General features: G+C 40.5%; 2 protein-coding genes across 10 annotated transcripts in view; both read left to right on the forward strand.

Annotated features, from left to right (window-relative positions):
* Positions 1 to 9442, forward strand: part of TRERF1 (transcriptional regulating factor 1) — a 100380-nt gene extending 90938 nt beyond the window's left edge. For all 9 annotated transcript variants that reach the window (XM_038131067.1, XM_038131063.1, XM_038131071.1 and 6 more), the window contains 5 exons: positions 3121 to 3209; positions 4041 to 4154; positions 4829 to 5017; positions 5449 to 5657; positions 6291 to 9442. In XM_038131067.1, coding sequence (XP_037986995.1) covers positions 3121 to 3209; positions 4041 to 4154; positions 4829 to 5017; positions 5449 to 5657; positions 6291 to 6612 — 923 coding nt within the window. In that variant the 3' untranslated portion in view covers positions 6613 to 9442. The remainder of the gene's footprint in view (positions 1 to 3120; positions 3210 to 4040; positions 4155 to 4828; positions 5018 to 5448; positions 5658 to 6290) is intronic.
* A 654-nt stretch (positions 9443 to 10096) lies between these two features.
* On the forward strand, positions 10097 to 16942 carry MRPS10 (mitochondrial ribosomal protein S10). The gene is made up of 7 exons (XM_038131074.1): positions 10097 to 10176; positions 13228 to 13286; positions 13394 to 13466; positions 14514 to 14653; positions 15131 to 15239; positions 16389 to 16478; positions 16748 to 16942. Exons 1-7 carry the CDS (start codon positions 10141 to 10143, stop codon positions 16832 to 16834), a joined length of 594 nt encoding a protein of 197 aa, XP_037987002.1. The 5' UTR covers positions 10097 to 10140; the 3' UTR covers positions 16835 to 16942.
* Positions 16943 to 17851: the final 909 nt, after the last annotated feature.

Here is a 17851-nt window from a genome sequence, read left to right on the forward strand (position 1 = left end):
GAGAATTTTCCACAATCTAGTCCATGAATAGCTTTAATGTGACTTCAAGTGGAATCAGTTTGGGATAACTTGATGTTTTCTGCTCCATACTCAGAAATCATGGCTCTCAGGCTTACCACATTTGAAGGTGGAATACATTGAAACAAAGCATGCCACTTACTCATGAGAATTAACTTGATACCACAAACAACAGATACCCAAACTCATCCTTAGCATTGCCTTTGAAAGAGGGTACAGGCAAATAGCTCACCTTTGAAACTTGTTGGCTTGTGAAGGAAGCCACTTGTAACACTTGGGGATTTTCTGGTGTGTGCCAAGAGAGCTGGACATGCTGACCCGGCTCTCCTTGGAAGAACACCCTAATCTCTGTCCTAACACTTTGCCATCTGTCAGGATGGTGTTTTAAGAAGAGAGAGGGAGTACATACCTGATACAAGAGGGGCACTGTTGCAAACACTTGAATTGTTCTCATTTGAACAGTGGAGTTTCTCAGGTCTGAAGTTCTGCAGAGAGAACTGCAGGAGAGATGGTCTCTGACATAGGGCACTTCAGGCAGTCTGGAAGCTTCTTGTGTGTGCTGTGACAGGGTTGTGGGTCAGACCCAGCATATGTTGTGAGAAGTGGATTTCAGCTACCTCTCCACGGGGCTCCCTGAGTGTACGTGTAGCCCCCTTGAAACCCACAAGTTGGGCCCAAAGCACACAAATGAGTAGAAGATACTTAATGTCAGTTAAATGTCACTGTAAAAACCGTATGGCAGGTAAAAGAAAATGTAGAATAAATATCTAAACATAAAAACCAGCTTTAAAATTTGATCTGTATTCTAAAGCCCCAAATTCTTTTTGCTGCATTGCAGATCTCTCTCTATGCACGTTCTCTATATCTCCCTCAAGCTAACAAGAGCAAAAGTGGTTTCCCAGCAACCAGAGTTAAAAACAGCTTTTCTTCTGTTTCTTTTCCTACACAGGATTTATTCTATTAATTAGGTTACTTCCAATTAACCCGCATAATCTTATAAGGGTCTCTGCTAATACCACAGCTATTGGGGAAAGTATGCAAGGCCCAAATATTCCATAGGTGTACAACAAAATTAGTTCATGGAAGTGATCCTATGTTATTACATTTATTGTGTTGTCTTTTTCTGAGGGTGGGGTAGAAGCAAGAGAGCAGAATGACTAGAAAAAAAGAAAATCTCTCCCATGTTGTCATGCTTTTTAATGTTATGTTTTGGCATAATAGAGTAGCCTCCTGGACTGAATGAGTGCATTTACCCCTGCACAAAGGGAGGGCTCATGACTGACAACTTGTGTAAGATGGGAATGATGCTAGTTCAGGGTGGGAAAAGATGGAAAGGCAATGTGTCAGCAGAAATATCTCTGGGTGATAACAGAATAAGTAAAACTCATGGCTTGAAGCCAGTGCCCTTCTCTGATGCTTAAGAGAGCTTTAAGTCTAAATCTCTGTGGAAATAACTAATGCATGCTTACATCCCGTACTGGAAGAGCCTACAGAAAACAGGTTGCAGAAAAGTTAATTTTGTAGTTTTCAGCATATAAAGGAGTGGTGAGATACCTGCTCTGAGCTTGTGAGCCTGGGAGCTGATGCTGAAAACCAGAAAATTTGCAGTTAATAATACTGCTATTTTTTAAGACAAAAGTAACTTGTAGAGTTCCATACCATGTGTGGTGCCAAGACCCAAGTTGAAATCAGTGCAGAGGCAAGCATTTCTATGGAGAGTAGTAACACTGACAGGAATATTAGGGATTTCTTTTCATAAAAGTTTTAGATGTTTCAGAAATTCTCAGACTAAAGTAGTATCTCCTCATAGTGTAAGTCATTTCAAAGGCATCCACTTTATGACTTCTTGCATGTCCTATCTTTAATGTATGTAATGCTGCCCGCTCCTAACAAACAGAACATTGCTTTGATGCAGCAGAGCAATCCTGTGTTCCTTCTTTTGCCTAATATTGAGAAAGCATTAATTCAGTTCAATTTAAATGTTGATTTCACATTTTCATGGGCAGTTAGGCCAGGGGACCAAACACAGAATAACAATATTCAGAAGTTTTATATACAGCTTCCACTAAATGATAAAAAACACTTTGTGGATATTGCACATTGCTGCAGTGTCTACCTACTTGTGACCTCTGCCACAGAGGATTTAGATGTCTTATCCCAAACCATGCAAGTGAAAAGGCATCTTACAAAAGGAGAAGAAAAAGATATATAAACTTCTGTGTCATCAAATGTAAAGTGGCATACATGGGAATAAACAATTCAATCCTTACATAGGAAATTATGAGCTCTGTGGTGGTACTTCTCAATTAGAATAAAAGTTTGGGATTGTAATGCTAGTTCTGAAGAAGTATCAACTTTATTTTACAGCAGCTAAAAAAACAGTCAAGCATTAAGAGGATAGAAAACATGGTGATGCCACTGTGAAAGCCTGGATTTTATGTAGACTTCTGTGTGCCTTTCTGGTCCTCTTGTCTTTATAGGAATGTTTTAGTACTGGAAAAGGTTCAGAGTGGGACAGCAGTAATGATCAAAGGTCTGGGAGTGATAGAAAGGGCACACAATTCTGAATAGCATGGAGGTGATGGTCAAGGTTGGGTTCACTTTCTCCTCCACTTGAAGAATGAAGGGTCATCCAGTGAAGCTACTGGGAGCCAGGAAACAAAGAGAGGTGGCTCTTCATGCAGAGGGTCCACTGATCTGTGAAACTCCTTGGCAAAGGATGTTTTGGGTACGAGAAGTTTAATTGGTTGAAAGGAAGAGTGGCTCAGCCCTTTCAAGGGTAGTTACTAAATAAGCAAATTACAACAGACTCAGGAAATCCCCTGTGCCCAACATGGTCAGAGGTTAGGAAAAATTAGGGAGAGGCATTTGTATTCGCTTGCCCTGATCTTACTGTTTCCTAGGCAACTGCCTGTCACCACTGCTGGAGACCAGATACTGGTTAGATGGACTTCAGGTCTGAGTCAGTACATCCATGTTTGTATTTGGGTAGCAGCAATCATTCACGTGTGCTTGAGACTTCCTGGTTCTTGTTTCAGATACAGCCACAACATAAAGGTGGTGAGTTTTTGTTGTTCATAATGATTTCACGTTCTTTTTAAGGCTCTGACAAATGGACACATCAAGAAAGGAGACTGTTCAAAGAGGCATTGTCCACCTACAGCAAAGATTTCATATTTGTACAGAAGATGGTAAGGTTACTTCTGTTCTGTCAGTTGCTGGGGTTTTTTTCCCCCTTTTGCTCTATGCTGTTCCTCTTATTTTTCCTGTGCCAGACCAGCTGGTTGCAGGCATAGAGGCAGCAGTGGTTACAAAAACATTGATAGGAGTGGTATATTCACTGGTTGTACCTATGCATTAGATACATGTAAAAAAAGAGTTATAAATAATTAAAAGTTGTTCCTCTTGTTATTACATGTGAAAGTTTTCACACCTGGAATCCAAATAATGGCATTTTATGTGTGGGACAAGTATGGTTTTCCATTATCGTCTTGGTGTTCTCAGACAGCAGTTTGTTACAAGGTACCAGAGTGGCTGGCATTGAGCCTGGTGCCAGAAAGGGTTGAAACCTATTAATAAAGAGAAAATATGTTTGGGCTTACTTTTCATGTTCTGCCACAAAGCAGAAAAGACAAGGTTATAAATCTCAGGGCACAATGCCCTCCTTGTTTGCTCAAATGTTGAAAAATATGTGGATTTATGTGAGTCAAGTCTTAATTCCTAGATTTCTCAGTGGTACTGTACAACTGAGCTACAAGAATACATTCTGAGTCATTTTCTATCTGGAGTTTAGAGAATCCCAGAGAAATCTTCTGAAGTTGAAAGAGTCAATGCAAATTTGACTGAAAAAAATTTTAAAATAATTATTCTGCAAGAGTATTCCTGTTGTAGTCAAACTGCCTTTTTTTTTTCCTCCATTGAATGTTTGAAGAATAAAGCCTACCTGTTGGAATATATCAAAACTGTGTTGAATAAAAGCAAAAAATTAAGACAGGACTATTTCTGCAATTCCTTAACTACAGGTTAAGTCTAAGACAGTTGCACAATGTGTGGAATACTACTATACCTGGAAGAAAATCTTGCGATTGGGACGGAAACACAGAACGCGCTTAGAGAAGAAAAGAGATGAATGTTTGGTAAGTCTATAAGAAGATGACAAAGTTTAACACTTGATAATTTTTGTTTGACCTTTTTTGAGGAGGAGATTGAATTAAGTGACATAGGTATCTTCCAATAGAAATTATTCCATAATTCTAAATTAGGAACATTTTGTGACCTCAGCCACCCCAAGATTTGTGTGGCTGGACTGCAACCAGATAAAAGTGCATTATCCATCTGTAGTCCACGGAAACCTCTGTAAATTGTGCCTGAGCCCATGTGTGCTCCTAAAGGCTGCTCCAACATTCCAGTACAAATACCATTTAGGATGTGTTGCTTTGTAGGTTTGGGTTTTTTGGTTGGTCGTTTTGGGGTTTTGTTAAAGTCACTTGACTGCAAGTGCAGCGTACATGGCCTTTCTGATGGCAGGAGGACAGCACTGTGCCTGGCATCTGTAGATCTTTGGAGCCACAGCTCCATAATACAATGGAGGCTGTCTAGAGCGCTGCAGAGAAGCTTTATGGGCTTTAGCTTGTCCATTAAGGAGTGGTAGCTCCAGTAAGACCAGAAGTTCATTCAGGATGGGAAGAAATAGTGATACTGGGAGGCACACTTGAGTAAACAACCTGCTGATCCAGAACTGTGTATGTCCTACTACGCAGTGCTGTCTGACCAGATTTCTAGTGTTCCTTAAATGCGCTGTCTATTTTAGACAAGTGGAGAAGAGGAAGTGTTAGAGGAAGATGAGGAGATCGAAGAAGACAGAAAGGAAGAAAGGGAAATGCAGAAGTCACCTGACCCACCAGCAATCTCTCTTGTTGGACCTATAGATCTACCTGCTGTTCAGGGTCTTTCACTGTCTTCATCCTCCTTCATCTGTGAAATGCCGAACTGTGGCGCTGTACGTGTGTTTGATATGCTTTAATGGGGAGAGGGTGGTGGTGGTGGTCGTATGTGTAAACTAGTGAATTGTGATTTTGACTACTTTTCATTCCCATCCCACAAAATAGAAGCAGTTTGATCTGTACAGAAAACTGAATTCTGAGATGATGCACCATTTAGAAATACTGTATAGCAACTCCATTGGCAGCTCCAATTAGGTTACACAGCTTTAATAATAGGATAGCTCACTGCTTTGTTTTATTGGGACTATCTTCAGTTATAGTGGAATATTGCCGAAAGTAATCACCATTTGAGCGAGTAGATGGTGCATATTAGACTTGTTCTGTTGTAATATGCATTCAGCATCCTACTATCTGCAGTTCCAGTGTTTCCTTGTGATTTCTTGGGGTTATTTTTTTTTCCCCTCCCCTCCATCCCATTCCCTGCCAGGTGTTCAGTTCCCGACAAGCGCTGAATGGCCACGCTCGCATTCACGGAGGTACAAACCCGGTGACGAAAACACGCTGCACCATTCCCGGCACGAAGCAGAAATCTGGTACGCAGAGCGGATACTGCTCCATCAAGAGCTCACCTGCCCACAGCACAACAAGCGGCGAGACTGACCCAACGACAATTTTTCCTTGCAAGGAGTGTGGCAAGTAAGTGTGACTGTCTGCAGTACAGCATCACCTTTGCCTGCTTCAATTCCAGGTCAGCAGTGCTGTGAACAAACTTTGTATTTTGCTCTGATTGTCTTGGAAGAAGTTTTCCCCTTAGATTATATGTTCTCTTACCAAAACTGTCAGAGATAGCTTTGCTTGACATTTTGGATGCCCCTTCAGTATTTACTCCTATTTTCCACTTACCTGCTAGAATTTCTACATCTGACATGCCAGCTTCCTGCTTCATCACTGGCTTGGATGTGACAGTGGGCAACTTTTTCTGTGTTTCTGTGCTTGAGTTTGTTCATCGTGGTAATCCTTCACTTTCTCCCCGTTGTGCAAGATGATTGTGAAACTGATAGAGGGAAAATTAAGATGTGCATAGATACCGAAGCAGGTGTGGGAGCTACAAACTACCTCTGGCAAAATCAGAGTAGGCCATTTTGATACCATCGGGATGTATAAATCTGGTAATATGTCCCTGAAATTCACACCATGGCATTGCAGACTTCACTGACTTCTATTTCAGGACAAGGAAGCAAATGTACTGATAAGTTGTTGAGTCTTTTTTGGCTCATTTCATCAAAAGCAGTGCATTTTAATCTGATATTTTTTTCCTTTAAAATTTAGGGTCTTTTTCAAAATCAAAAGCCGCAATGCTCATATGAAGACTCACAGACAACAAGAAGAACAGCAAAGGCAGAAGGCTCAGAAAGCTGCTGTAGCAGCAGAAATGGCAGCCACTATTGCAAGAACTACTGGGCCAGCTGGGCATAGTTTGATCCCCCTGGATCATATGAGCTTGGTTAAACATGTTGAAAATGTTGGTGACATTGATGATGATGTTGTTCCGGATCTGGGTGATGTCATGGAAGAGAATGAAGTCATGGATGCTGACCTCTTACTGGATGATGAAGATCCAGATCTACTGCAGGATGATGCTGAGTTGTAAATAAAATTGTTTGATAGACAGCTACTGAGCACACCCTGAATGGATCAGTCAGGAAACCTGGACTGCTTGTTTATTCCCACTGATTGTAAACTACCTGTTGAAAATTATAATTCTTTTATCCAGGTCTAGAAAAAAAATCTGCTTTTCTCCCCTTTTTTTTTTTATTAATTTGTGTTTTGGGGGAAGAAATAAATAATTGGTACAAATATTCTTATAAGGTGTTTTTATCTGAGCTCTTTTTGCTGATAACTTCCAAGGCCACTAATTACACAAGTTCATGGTTCTGCTATCAGTTCCTACCAGATGGTCCTGGTAGAATCTTTAGTCTTTAACTCTTCCAAGTTTCATTTTTACCCCAATTACAAGAATAAATTTCACACACTTCTGATGAAACTTTTTTTTTTGTCTATATTGGATCATTTTCAGCATCTTCTAGAGAGTAAATGTCATCTCTCTTAAAGATACGATTGCATTATTTGTCGTTGTGCTGCCATTTTAAGCAAGATGGAGGAAAAAAAGATGTGGTTAACTGTGAAAGAGTTAGTAATATCACAGTTCATTTTCACTTCTGTCTTGGTTACACAGGACATTTTAGACATTCCATTTTAGCAAGGTTTTGATCTGCTGATTTGAAAATGACCTAATTTCCAGGATTGAAGAATGAAAATGATTGTTCTATGGTTCACATCCTCTGATGGGAACACTGAATCAGGAACACTGCCTTGGTAATCAGATTGCACTGGAAATATTGTCCCGTGACAATAAATCACACTGTGGAATAGCCATCTCTGTGGTTTTAGGGGAGCGTGTGCTCAAGCAATGCTTGCTCTCTCACCAGGCAAACACAGGGAAGCATTCTTGCCATTGGAAAAGAGACTGATACGCTTTCAGCACCTAGGTATATTGTTACTCTTGTGCCATTTTCAGTTCTCTTCATTACATCAAATTCAGCTGTTGTTTATTTACTATAAACATGCTGCAGAGGTGAGTTGATGTTGCTGTTTAATGACCATTTCTCCTCCCTTAGGTTACGATCTACGTGCTGGACACCTGACACAGTTTATATAAATTTAGATTTGGTTCTCTGATTAAACAGGATATGAAAGAATTGTACGTTGCAGAATAAAACAAGGAAGAAATGGAGTTAGGTTGAGTGGACCTCTAATTAACAGAATACGAATGCTGATTGCAGAGCTCTTACAGGCAACGGCACTGATTTTCTGTGAATTTTGCACAGTAGAGGAGTATTGCTAACTGTATAAAATACTTTATAAGACTTCTTTCAGATCTTCCAAGTGTCAGGTTTGTTTGGGTTGGTTTTTTTGTGGGTTGGGTTTTATTTTATTAGGTTCTTTTTGCCGTATTCCTAATATCTTCACCAGAATATGAGGGATGGTGGGTCTTATATTCTACTTGTTATCCTTGTTTAACTATGCAAAAGGAGGGTAAATCACAGCACTTTTATAAGAGTTACCGGACCACACAAGTTCAGAACCAGTGAGACCCACTGACAGAGACAGGTGCCTTCTCTGTCAAAGCCAAATATGTGAAGCCAAATGACCTCAAGTTTCTACTTAAGGTCGAATGTTCTGATGCTAAAGAACAACCCTTCAGGAGAATGGAGATAACTTCTCACTTTCCGGTTAGTGAAGTCCCTGTGTACGTGATTGTTTTAGTGTTCTGGGGGGTTTTCCAGAGGTTTTTGCAGTAGAGTTTGACCAGTGGGTGGAATTTCACTCCTGTCACATAAGAGGTGATGTTGTCAGTCATTGTACCCTTGAGCTTCAGGAGATCAGGCAGCAGCAGCTTTTTCTTTCCCAGCCTGCCACAGAGCACATTCCCCAGCAGTTCCTGTCCGTGCTGTGACATTTCACAGGGGCCATATGCAACCCAGGTTCAGCAGACTGGGTGCTCAGCTGTATACCACCAGCAAGACCCACTGACAAAAAAAATCTCATAGATACTGCAAGTTTTCATGGTTTGCAAAGTGGAGGCTTTTGTGAGCATTAAAATGTGTTGGCTTTCAGGAGTCTCTGTTAGAAACAGCCCAGCAGAGTCTACTCTTTCTCTCCCAAGCTTGTATCATTTTGAACCTTTAAGGATCTTTGTGAGAAAGGCTCTACACTGGAAAATGGACAGGTTTTCAGATTCCTAGTGGTTAAAAACTGTTTAAGCAAAATGATGAGTGAAATCGGTTCTGCTTGAAGAACTGAGTGAAATACAATAGAAACTTAGGGGCTTGACTGAGAAGAGCAGCTCTGTATTAAAGAATCTACAGTCACACTTTTTTAGTAACAGTTGCACAGGACCTGTGCTAAACTTAGTGTCTATAATATATATGTATATACATACATATGCCTGGTTAAGTAACATTAACTGGGTGCTGTTTTATTGTACAGCCAAGAATAGAATAATGATAACCAAAGAAGTTATTCATAAAGGAACAAAAAAGAAATGCGCATTTCCTAAGCAGTACATGATTTAGGCCGCAAACATTGACTTCGTCATTAAGTGTTGCATTGGCTGATGTTAAATGTGCTGTTCTGCCTATTTGTACATGAGTTGAACATAGTTTTGTTTCAGAAAACTTTTTTTCTTGCTGATGGTTGATGATGGAAAACGATTCAATATTGAAGCTAGTCCTCTTTGATAAAACGTGTACATACAGAAAACATATTTTATGAGAAAAATCTTATTTTCAATATTTAACTGTTATTTTATTAGAAGATGGTTGTGTAAATATTTTAGGCGTTTTAGTGTAAAAAGCAGACTGTAATTTTAGGTGGCAGAGGAAGTAACAAAATAAAAAAATATATATACATTTGATAGAGCTTGTGATCTATGCTGGTTTCAGGTTCCCGTTGTTAGCATTTGACTTGCACACAGCTTAATTTCAGGTTAATCTCACTCTACACTGCCTGCCTGGTTGTGTGTATTTAAGGATGGTTTAGTGGCATAAATTAGCACTTATTTACTTCCCCACCCCCTTTAAAGACTCGGTGCCGATCAGAAGCTGTGTTGTCTTATTAACCGCTATTTGTATGTGTAAAAAGAAAAGGGCTTATGTGCCATTGCCAGTCATTTTTATATATCGATAAAATACAGTCGAATGGGTTTTGCTCTAACGGGCTTGCATACTTTTTAAAATATTTTTAAGAGCGGGGACAAGGTTGAAAACTAGGGTTCGTGTAATTGGTTTCGTTTTGGGTTTTTTTTTTCGAAGATTCCTAGAGAACAGGACGGGGAGCGCCTGAGGGGGCCGGCGGCCGCCGCGGGCGGGAAGCGGCTGACGGGGAGCCGCTGCTCCGTCGGCGCTGCCCTGAGGCAGCGCTCGGGGGAGGCGGGAAGCGGGCTGGGGAGCCGAGCTGGGGCCCGTTCGGCTCCTGCGGCGCCGCGGGAGCTCCCGGCTCGCCTGCGCCCCGCCGAGCGGCGCCCGCGGCCGGAGCCGCCGCAGCGGGGGAAGGAGGAGCGGGCCGCGGCCGCTCTTCTCCTTCCGGGCGATGCAGGGCGGGCGGGGGCGGAGCCAAGATGGCGGCGGGCTGGCTGTGGCGGCGGCTCTGTCAGGTGCGCTGGGGGGCGGGAGAGGGGACGCGGGAGCGCCCTGCTCCTCCTCGTCCTTTTCCTTGGCGTCTTCATGCCTGAGGGGAGTGGGAAAAGGGGACGTGGCTAATGCTATCCTTCGGGCTCCGGGAGGGCTGGGGCTGCGCAGCGTGGGACTGTGTCTCTGCCCGCCGTCATCGCCTGGCGGGTCCTCAGAACTCTTCGCTGCAGTTGTGTGGTTTTCCCGCAGTTAGTTCGGGTGGAGGAGTTAGTGAAGAATAGGTGACTTAGATTTGGAGGCCGTGTGCTAGGCGAGTTTCTAGTCTTAAAAGTTTTAAAGCTTGGAAGTTACCACGTAAAATAACAGGAGAGCATATTGCACTGATGATGTTTGCTAGTTTGGATTTTAAAACAGTGATTGCTTTCTCTCAAATTGAGAAAATTGGATTTCCTAAAGCCCTAAACTCTCTTCTGTCTATGCAATGTGTTCTGGACTTGCTTTTCAGGCATCTTCTCCCCCGACACTTCAGAGGCTCTCAACCAAACAAAATTAAGGCTATTTTTCACTAGGAGAGGGGTAGTTATGTTTTGTGCAATGTCTTGCTTCTGTTATGTTGCAGTCTTTGAGTGTCCTTTCCACCTTCTGTGATGGCCATTAGCAAGAGCACATCATTAAATCAGACAGTGAAGCTGTTTACGGATTCCTGCCCACTCAATGTCATATCTACCACCTGAGGAATTCAGTGTATCATTTTGTCAAAATTTGCATAGAGCACCTTTAATTTAATGCTACAAAAACTTTTGAATTAATGCAGATCTGCTTAACTAGTAACAAAGGGAGATGGCATGTGGTAGGAATAACATGCACAATCATAGCATATTGGAAAGGCTGCAGACCTTAGTGTGTGGGATAGGACTCTACTGCTTCATCAGGTTTTGTTCATTTTTATTGCATTAAGACTGAAATTTTTGTACCTAAAACCACATGGCACAATACACTATGAACACATTTATATTTGCATGCAAATAATAAATCCTTATTACCAAGTAGTTATAAGTAAAAGAACACATAGCATAGACTGCATATGCACGTGCATTAGAAAACCCAAAACAGATGAAAAATTCAGTTATGATTACAGTTAATAGCTTTACATTTGTCCTCTGGGGTCAGATTCTGTGTCATGTACTTGCACAAACAGCTAAAGTCCTGCACTGAATAGTCTTTTATGCTCATGGGCCTGTCTGTTTCCTGAAGTGGTGTCAGGTGATTGTTACTGTACTTTTTATTGGCATTGAATGGAAGGAAGGCAGCATTCTGACTTCAGGAAGAGAGACTTGAGGTGAAAATGTCAACATAATTTTGCCATAGAATCATAGGCCTGGATTGGAGGGGTCCTTAATGACCATCTATTTCCAACCCCCTGCCATGGGCAGAGACACCTTCTGCTAGATCAGGTTGCTCAGAGCCCCACCAACCTGGCCTTGAACACTCCTAGGGATGGGGCATCCTCAGCTTCTCTGGGCAGCCTGCTCCAGTGCCTCACCACCCTCACAGTCAATAATTGTTTTCTAATCTCTAATCTACCCCTACCCTCTTTCAGTTTGAAGCCGTTCCCCCTTGTCCTGTCATTATGTGCTCTTGTTCCTCTATTGTATTAGCTTTCATTACACAATTACTAGCTGCATTTCACTACTTTTAGCTATTAAGGCTCAGGTAGTTCCCAGCAAAAACTTTGAAACCTTCTGAATGATTATCAACTACAGTGACAAATATTCAGTGATCCTAAAATTGCCTGTTTTGTTATGCACTTAAAAAATGTAATAGTAGTGCCTCTGTAAAGATCTGGATTTGAAAGGATTGCTTAAGGGGAGGCATTTGTACCATAGTCAGCTTTGTAAACAGAAGTCTCCCCTGCCTCTTCCTGCAGACATCTTCTTTATGGGAAGCAGCATTTGTGGATAAATTGCAACTGAGGCAAAATTACTTTAGACAACAGTTTTGCTCACTGCTGACGTATAATTAATCTATGATGCATACTGGAAAAGGTTAGGGACCTAGTAGCATCATAAAGTCAGTTTTTCATATCCACAGGCAACTGCAGTAAGATTACCTGAAAAAGAGTGAAGTCTGGCTGTTTTCTGATGATTTGATTAGACAGTCACCTGCATAACTCCTGGGTGGGGTATCTGTCTTCTCTCTTAGCACTGTGACTCCAGCCCATGTCAAAAAAGAGCATCAAGGGGCAAGATAAGTAACTAATTTGGCTTCAGCATTCTGCTGCAGCTCTGAGGTTCTGATAAGCCAGAGTTCCTTTTTTCCCCCCCTCAAGCAGTCTATGTCATCCCCCCCCAGTCTATAACTTAGCCAAATTAAGAATTAGTGGAAGGAAGCTAGAAGCCACATAATGTTCAGAAGGGAACAGTTATTCTGGTATTGAAGCTAGTAATGTTACATGATTAACAACTGTACTCCTTTTCTAACACAGAAAATCGTGTTATCTTTTAAATATGGTTCATTAGCTTGAAAGAAGTATTTCTATGAAAATGTTCTCTTCAGAAGAACAAGTGTTCAAAATCACAAGGAACTTTTTTCTTTAAAAATCAGTAAATTTCCAGTTAAATTCACTGACTAAATTTTTGCTTTTATATGATACTGCTTTCAGTTGCTTTTTTAAGACCAACTTAGGCTTATCACTTGACAAAACTTATATATGTTGTACCATGAAAGTAAAACTGAAGGTAAAATATTGTTGTATACGGAAATGGCATCTGATGCCACAGAAATACATTTTCTGTTAAAAATATGCTTGTAATTGCTGTTCAGGTGCCTCAGTAGTAAGTGCATACTGTTACTGTGCCCTTTTTTTAGGCACTATTGTATACTGAAATACATTTCCATGCTCCTGTTTTCCTGTGTTTTCCAATGGAGCAAACTTCCTAGTTTGTCAAAGCAGAGCCTAGGAATGTGCTGCGTGCTTTGGTGTGCAAAAAAGTAATCTTTAATAAACCTGTATTAACTGGCTGCTTTCTGGTTTGGGGAAGATCACCATAACATAACTTATCTGTTTTATACAGGGATCAGCTTTTCCTGTCAGTTATGCAAGCAGAATTATGCAAAAGCAGTATTTTCTTCCGTAAGTGTAACAGCCCCTCCTCCTTCCACTGTTCCTCCATAGTCCGTGAAAAAATAAAATCCAACTTTAACTCCTTGTTTTATGTTTCCCCGTGACTGTATTTCTAGGAGCTCCACCTTGATGGGAGCACGGCTGGCTGGATCCCGTGGTGAAACACAGGAGCCTAAGACTAATCCTTTGGTGAGTGTGTGTGTTCTGCAACACAGTATTTTATATATTTTCTTAGTTATAAAAAGGACATCTAGAAAAACTTGAATTCTTTTCTTGCAGCTTTTTGAAGGTCTGTCACAGTGATGGCAAATTTGTCATAGAGAATTAAATAATTTAGATTATTGGTATTTGAGATCTTCTGTTTTGGTGTGGTTTGTTTTTTTTTCCCAACAAGATTTCTGTAGCTCACAGTTGCCTCTCAGTAACTTTCTCCCTTTTCTGAGCAGCTGTAACTCTATGAAATACCAACTTTTTGGCCATTTTCAGTTCAATGCCTGCGGCAGCTTAGCAGCCTTTTGACAAGAGCCTCAGAAACATCTGACAGGCAGTATTCGATCTACAGTGCTGATCCAGCCTTCCTGCTGTGGCTGGTACATGCTGGATTTAGTGTGCTAAACTGCCTAGGAGTGAACCTCTGGGAAAATCAGCACTTCTGCACTCATTAAGGCTCTTCCAGTTGATCAGTGAGCCCAGACCATCAGAAATTGAAGCTCTAACTGAAAGTCTTCAGCTTGCACTTGTACAAACATGAAGGATAATACATCTGGGGAGGACTACCGTGTTCAAAGTAGTCTTAGAGCTTAGTAAAGTGAGAATTCTGGTTGCTGTCCATAATGGACTATTTAATTTCCATACCCAAGCAAACTCTTGGGTATCTGCTGTATAAAATACAAACAGTGCTCCAGACTTGCTTCAACAGTGAGTTTTGTTCTTGCTGTTGCTAGTGTTGCCCTCCTTATATCTATCTGGAATTCCTTTTTTGGATGAAGAAATTTTAGGTAAATGTTCAGAAGTTAGCTATCTCTTCACACTTTGCCTTCCCTGGTAGAGTGAGACCTGTCAGTCAAGGTAATACAGGCAGATTCTGTTAGATAAACTAAAACAAGCAGCTCAACAGGTTGTGGGGTGTTTTTGCTCTTTTACAAATGGGGCATGCAGGCTAAGGAAATACACAATGTATCCATTAATTAAGGAGAACGTGGTGTGGTAACTCTTGTCCTTTCTTCAAAAATGCAGGTCTCTATTTCAGATGAGCCAGAAACACTGTACAAGAGATTGTCCATTTTAGTTAAAGGCCACGATAAAGCTGTGTTGGACAGCTATGAATATTTTGCAGTGCTTGCAGCTAAAGAACTTGGCATCTCTGTTGAAAAAGTGTAAGTAACTGATCTGTAGAGTGATATGGAGTGAGATGCTTCTTCTGTTACCTACTGTAATTCAGGCCCTCTGTGTAGAAGTATTTTTGTTCTTTTTATAAGAAATGGCTGTAATCTGACTTTTTTTTCTCAGATTATAGACCTGACACTTCTTTGATGGCAGGACAGTGATGAGAAAGCAGCAGCAGTTCTGCACTCAGCACTGCCATAGTGGAAGTGCTTTTTATCTACATGAAGGATACTGGCAGTACTTTCAGCACAGCTGTCAGTGCTGTAGCTTCCCTGATCCAGTGCTGGTTAATACCTGAGTGTTAACCATGCCCATATGAGTTAATAACAAACTGTACCAGTGTTTGATATTTCCTTGTAGATCTTCTAAATGTCAAATAAGAACAGAGATTTCAGCATAATCTTTCAGATAAACTTGTATTATCGTCCTTTATGTAACATGAAAATTTCTTTTCCTTCTTTGCTCAGAGATAAACCCCCAAAGACGATAGAGCGATTTACACTTCTCAAATCTGTACACATTTACAAGAAGCACAGAGTTCAGTATGAAATGAGAACACATTACATGTGTTTAGAGGTAAGAAAGAAGGAAACAAAATTGTTCTAGGTGCACAGTTCAAAGATATTACTACATGCCAATGCACAAATTAAAATGTTTTGGAGAGGAGAACACAGGAGAATATTGGAAAACAGCTGACATAGTTAATAAAACACAACACGAGTTATTCTGAATGCACAGCCTAGATAATTTTTGGACCAAAAAGTTTTTTATTTTTACCATCATCTTAAGAGCTGAAAAAATGGCTAAAGAAAGTAAGGTAGAATTGATGTGTATTATGCTCTTGGTTTCAAAAAATCGTTGGGATGAGAGTTTTCTCAGGAAGGGAGGAAGATGCAGCTAAATCGTTGGCGTTGCCAGCCACTAAGGGTTCTGTTCTCTGTGAATTGGTCTGATGTTTTTGAGCAGACATACTTTTGTCCTGTGCAGCATCATGTGGCAAACTAAGACTGCATGTAGGAAATAGAAGAAAGGAAGCATAGACAAACCAACAGCTCTGTGGCTGATGACACAGACATCTGTATGGTTTAGAATGCAGCTGTGGTTGACTTTCTTAGAAGAAAGGTTTACTTCCAGCATTTTGTGGCTCCTGGGTGTTTTACTGTACATTTGCACAGTGCTTAGCAAAATGGGACTTCTAAGTCCCCTGACATGAGTGCAGTACGAGTGGCTGCCCGCAGACCATAAGCCCTATTTTTGCCTTCCAGGAAAACCTAAAGGATCAGTAATTCAGTGGAACCAGGAGAAACTAAAAAATCAGTGTTTCAGTGGAACTGTAGAGTTGCAGGATTTATAACAGTTGGGAGTATAGAGTTGGGAGTTTGAACGTTGGGAGTATAGAAAAGCTGGTGAATCTTGTATAATCTGCAATTAATTTCATCTGATACCTGCAGTGTTAAGATCCACCACTTCCATCATAATCAGTGCATGTGCTCCCAGGCAGCATATGCAGTTCTGTGGAATGAAGTAACTACTTCACACTTGCGTGAGAGTTGAGTACAGATTAACTGCTTCTGTTCAGAATATTATGGAAGGTGGGAGACTAAACATCCTGTAAGATGTTTAGTCCCCATAGTAAGGGCTAAAGAAGCCAGGGCAAATTTTTTTTTTAATTCTGTTTGAGGTATTATTAATAGTAGTTCATTAAAAATATTCTTTCTGTTTTAGTTAAAATACCTAACAAGCAGTACTGCTGCAGTTTACTTGGAGTACGTGCAACGAAACTTACCTGAAGGGGTTGCCATGGAAGTGAAAAAGGTCAGTTTCCACCCCACATTATTAACTGTTACGAGTCCTGATGCAAGTTCCAGTAACTGCTGAAGTCTTTAGAAAGTCAGCAGAGAAAATGGATGTAGTTTGACAGGAAGATTTTCCAAAATATTGCACGGTAAAGAGGCTGTATTGCTTGGAAGTGCCGCTAGGTGGCATTTTAAATCTAATTCATGTCTCAAACCAGAATAAATAAAGCGAAGTAGTTAGATGTTAGCTGGCTGGTACAGTAAGTGGTTGTTTTTCTTTCCTTTTAGACTAAGATAGAGAAAATACCAGAACACATTCAGAAACCTGTTTGGGATACACTACCTCAAGTAGAAGAAACTGAAGTAAAGTCATGAACACACCAGGTACTTGGCTCCATTAGTACTGAAAATCATTGCTCCTATCAACCTCATTTACTGAGACAGTCCATTGTTAAATAAAGGTTCTCTTATAAAGAAATTTTATAAACTCTTGTTTCATCAAGTTATTTTTGCTCATAACTCCAGTACCTGTAGACTGAATTGCTATAAAGAGAAGAAGTTTTACTGTGTTCTGTGATTGGTGACTGTGGTAATTTATAAGAAGTTTGTAGAAAGCTAAAGTTTATTTTTACTTATATATATAAAAGTATGTGTATATATACATAAATATAAATTCACCATCTCCTTTTGATACTAGATGGCTTCTGAATGCTGAAATTCTTCCAAATCCACTTCATGTTTGTGTCATGTTTAATATTAAGGATGCCAGACTTATCAATTTATCAATTTTGGATAAACTAGTTTGTTGGATAAACTATTTCCCATCTTCTTTTCTCCTACTTACACCACATTTCTCCATTTTTGCTTCCTGCCACTTCTGAGCGAGTGCCAACAGCACCACTCCCACCATTGCTTTAGGGTTTGTCTCAAGTAATCTTCCTTCCTACTGACCAACTCCTCTGATTTTTCATTCAGAAAAATTGTAGTTGCAATAAATATCCCATGCTTCATACTATTTATAGACATCAGAGTTTGAGCATGCTCTGTTGTGTTCTTAGGAGTCAGACATCCAAAGTTTAAATGATCCCTGTCTGAAGTCCCCACTTTTGCATCCATATAGCAAAATTATCAGGATCAGCAATTTCATTCCCTTAAACAAAGGCAGTGTATGCCACATGGGATGTTCTTTGCATCACAGCAGAGCTGTGTGCTTCACAGGAATGTGGGTCACATTCCTACCTTGCTAGAATTCCAGTTTGAATATGAAAGGAGTGATGTACAGAAAGGGAAGACAGGAACTCCTTTCTTATCTTTCTCTTTGCTACAAGCCAGTGTTGTAGCTTACACATCTTTCTTTTCATTATTTCCACAGAAGTGCATACAATATAAATA

Source organism: Motacilla alba, chromosome 3 (assembly GCF_015832195.1).
Source record: "Motacilla alba alba isolate MOTALB_02 chromosome 3, Motacilla_alba_V1.0_pri, whole genome shotgun sequence".
NCBI classification, from domain to species: domain Eukaryota; kingdom Metazoa; phylum Chordata; class Aves; order Passeriformes; family Motacillidae; genus Motacilla; species Motacilla alba.

Excerpts from the sequence above, each read along its gene's own strand:
- MRPS10 (XM_038131074.1), top strand. The coding sequence starts at position 10,141 with ATGGCGGCGGGCTGGCTGTGGCGGCGGCTCTGTCAG. Across the intron at positions 10,177-13,227 it reads TGTGGCGGCGGCTCTGTCAG|GGATCAGCTTTTCCTGTCAG; the intron begins GTGCGCTGGGGG and ends TGTTTTATACAG. Across the intron at positions 14,654-15,130 it reads GGCATCTCTGTTGAAAAAGT|AGATAAACCCCCAAAGACGA; the intron begins GTAAGTAACTGA and ends TTCTTTGCTCAG.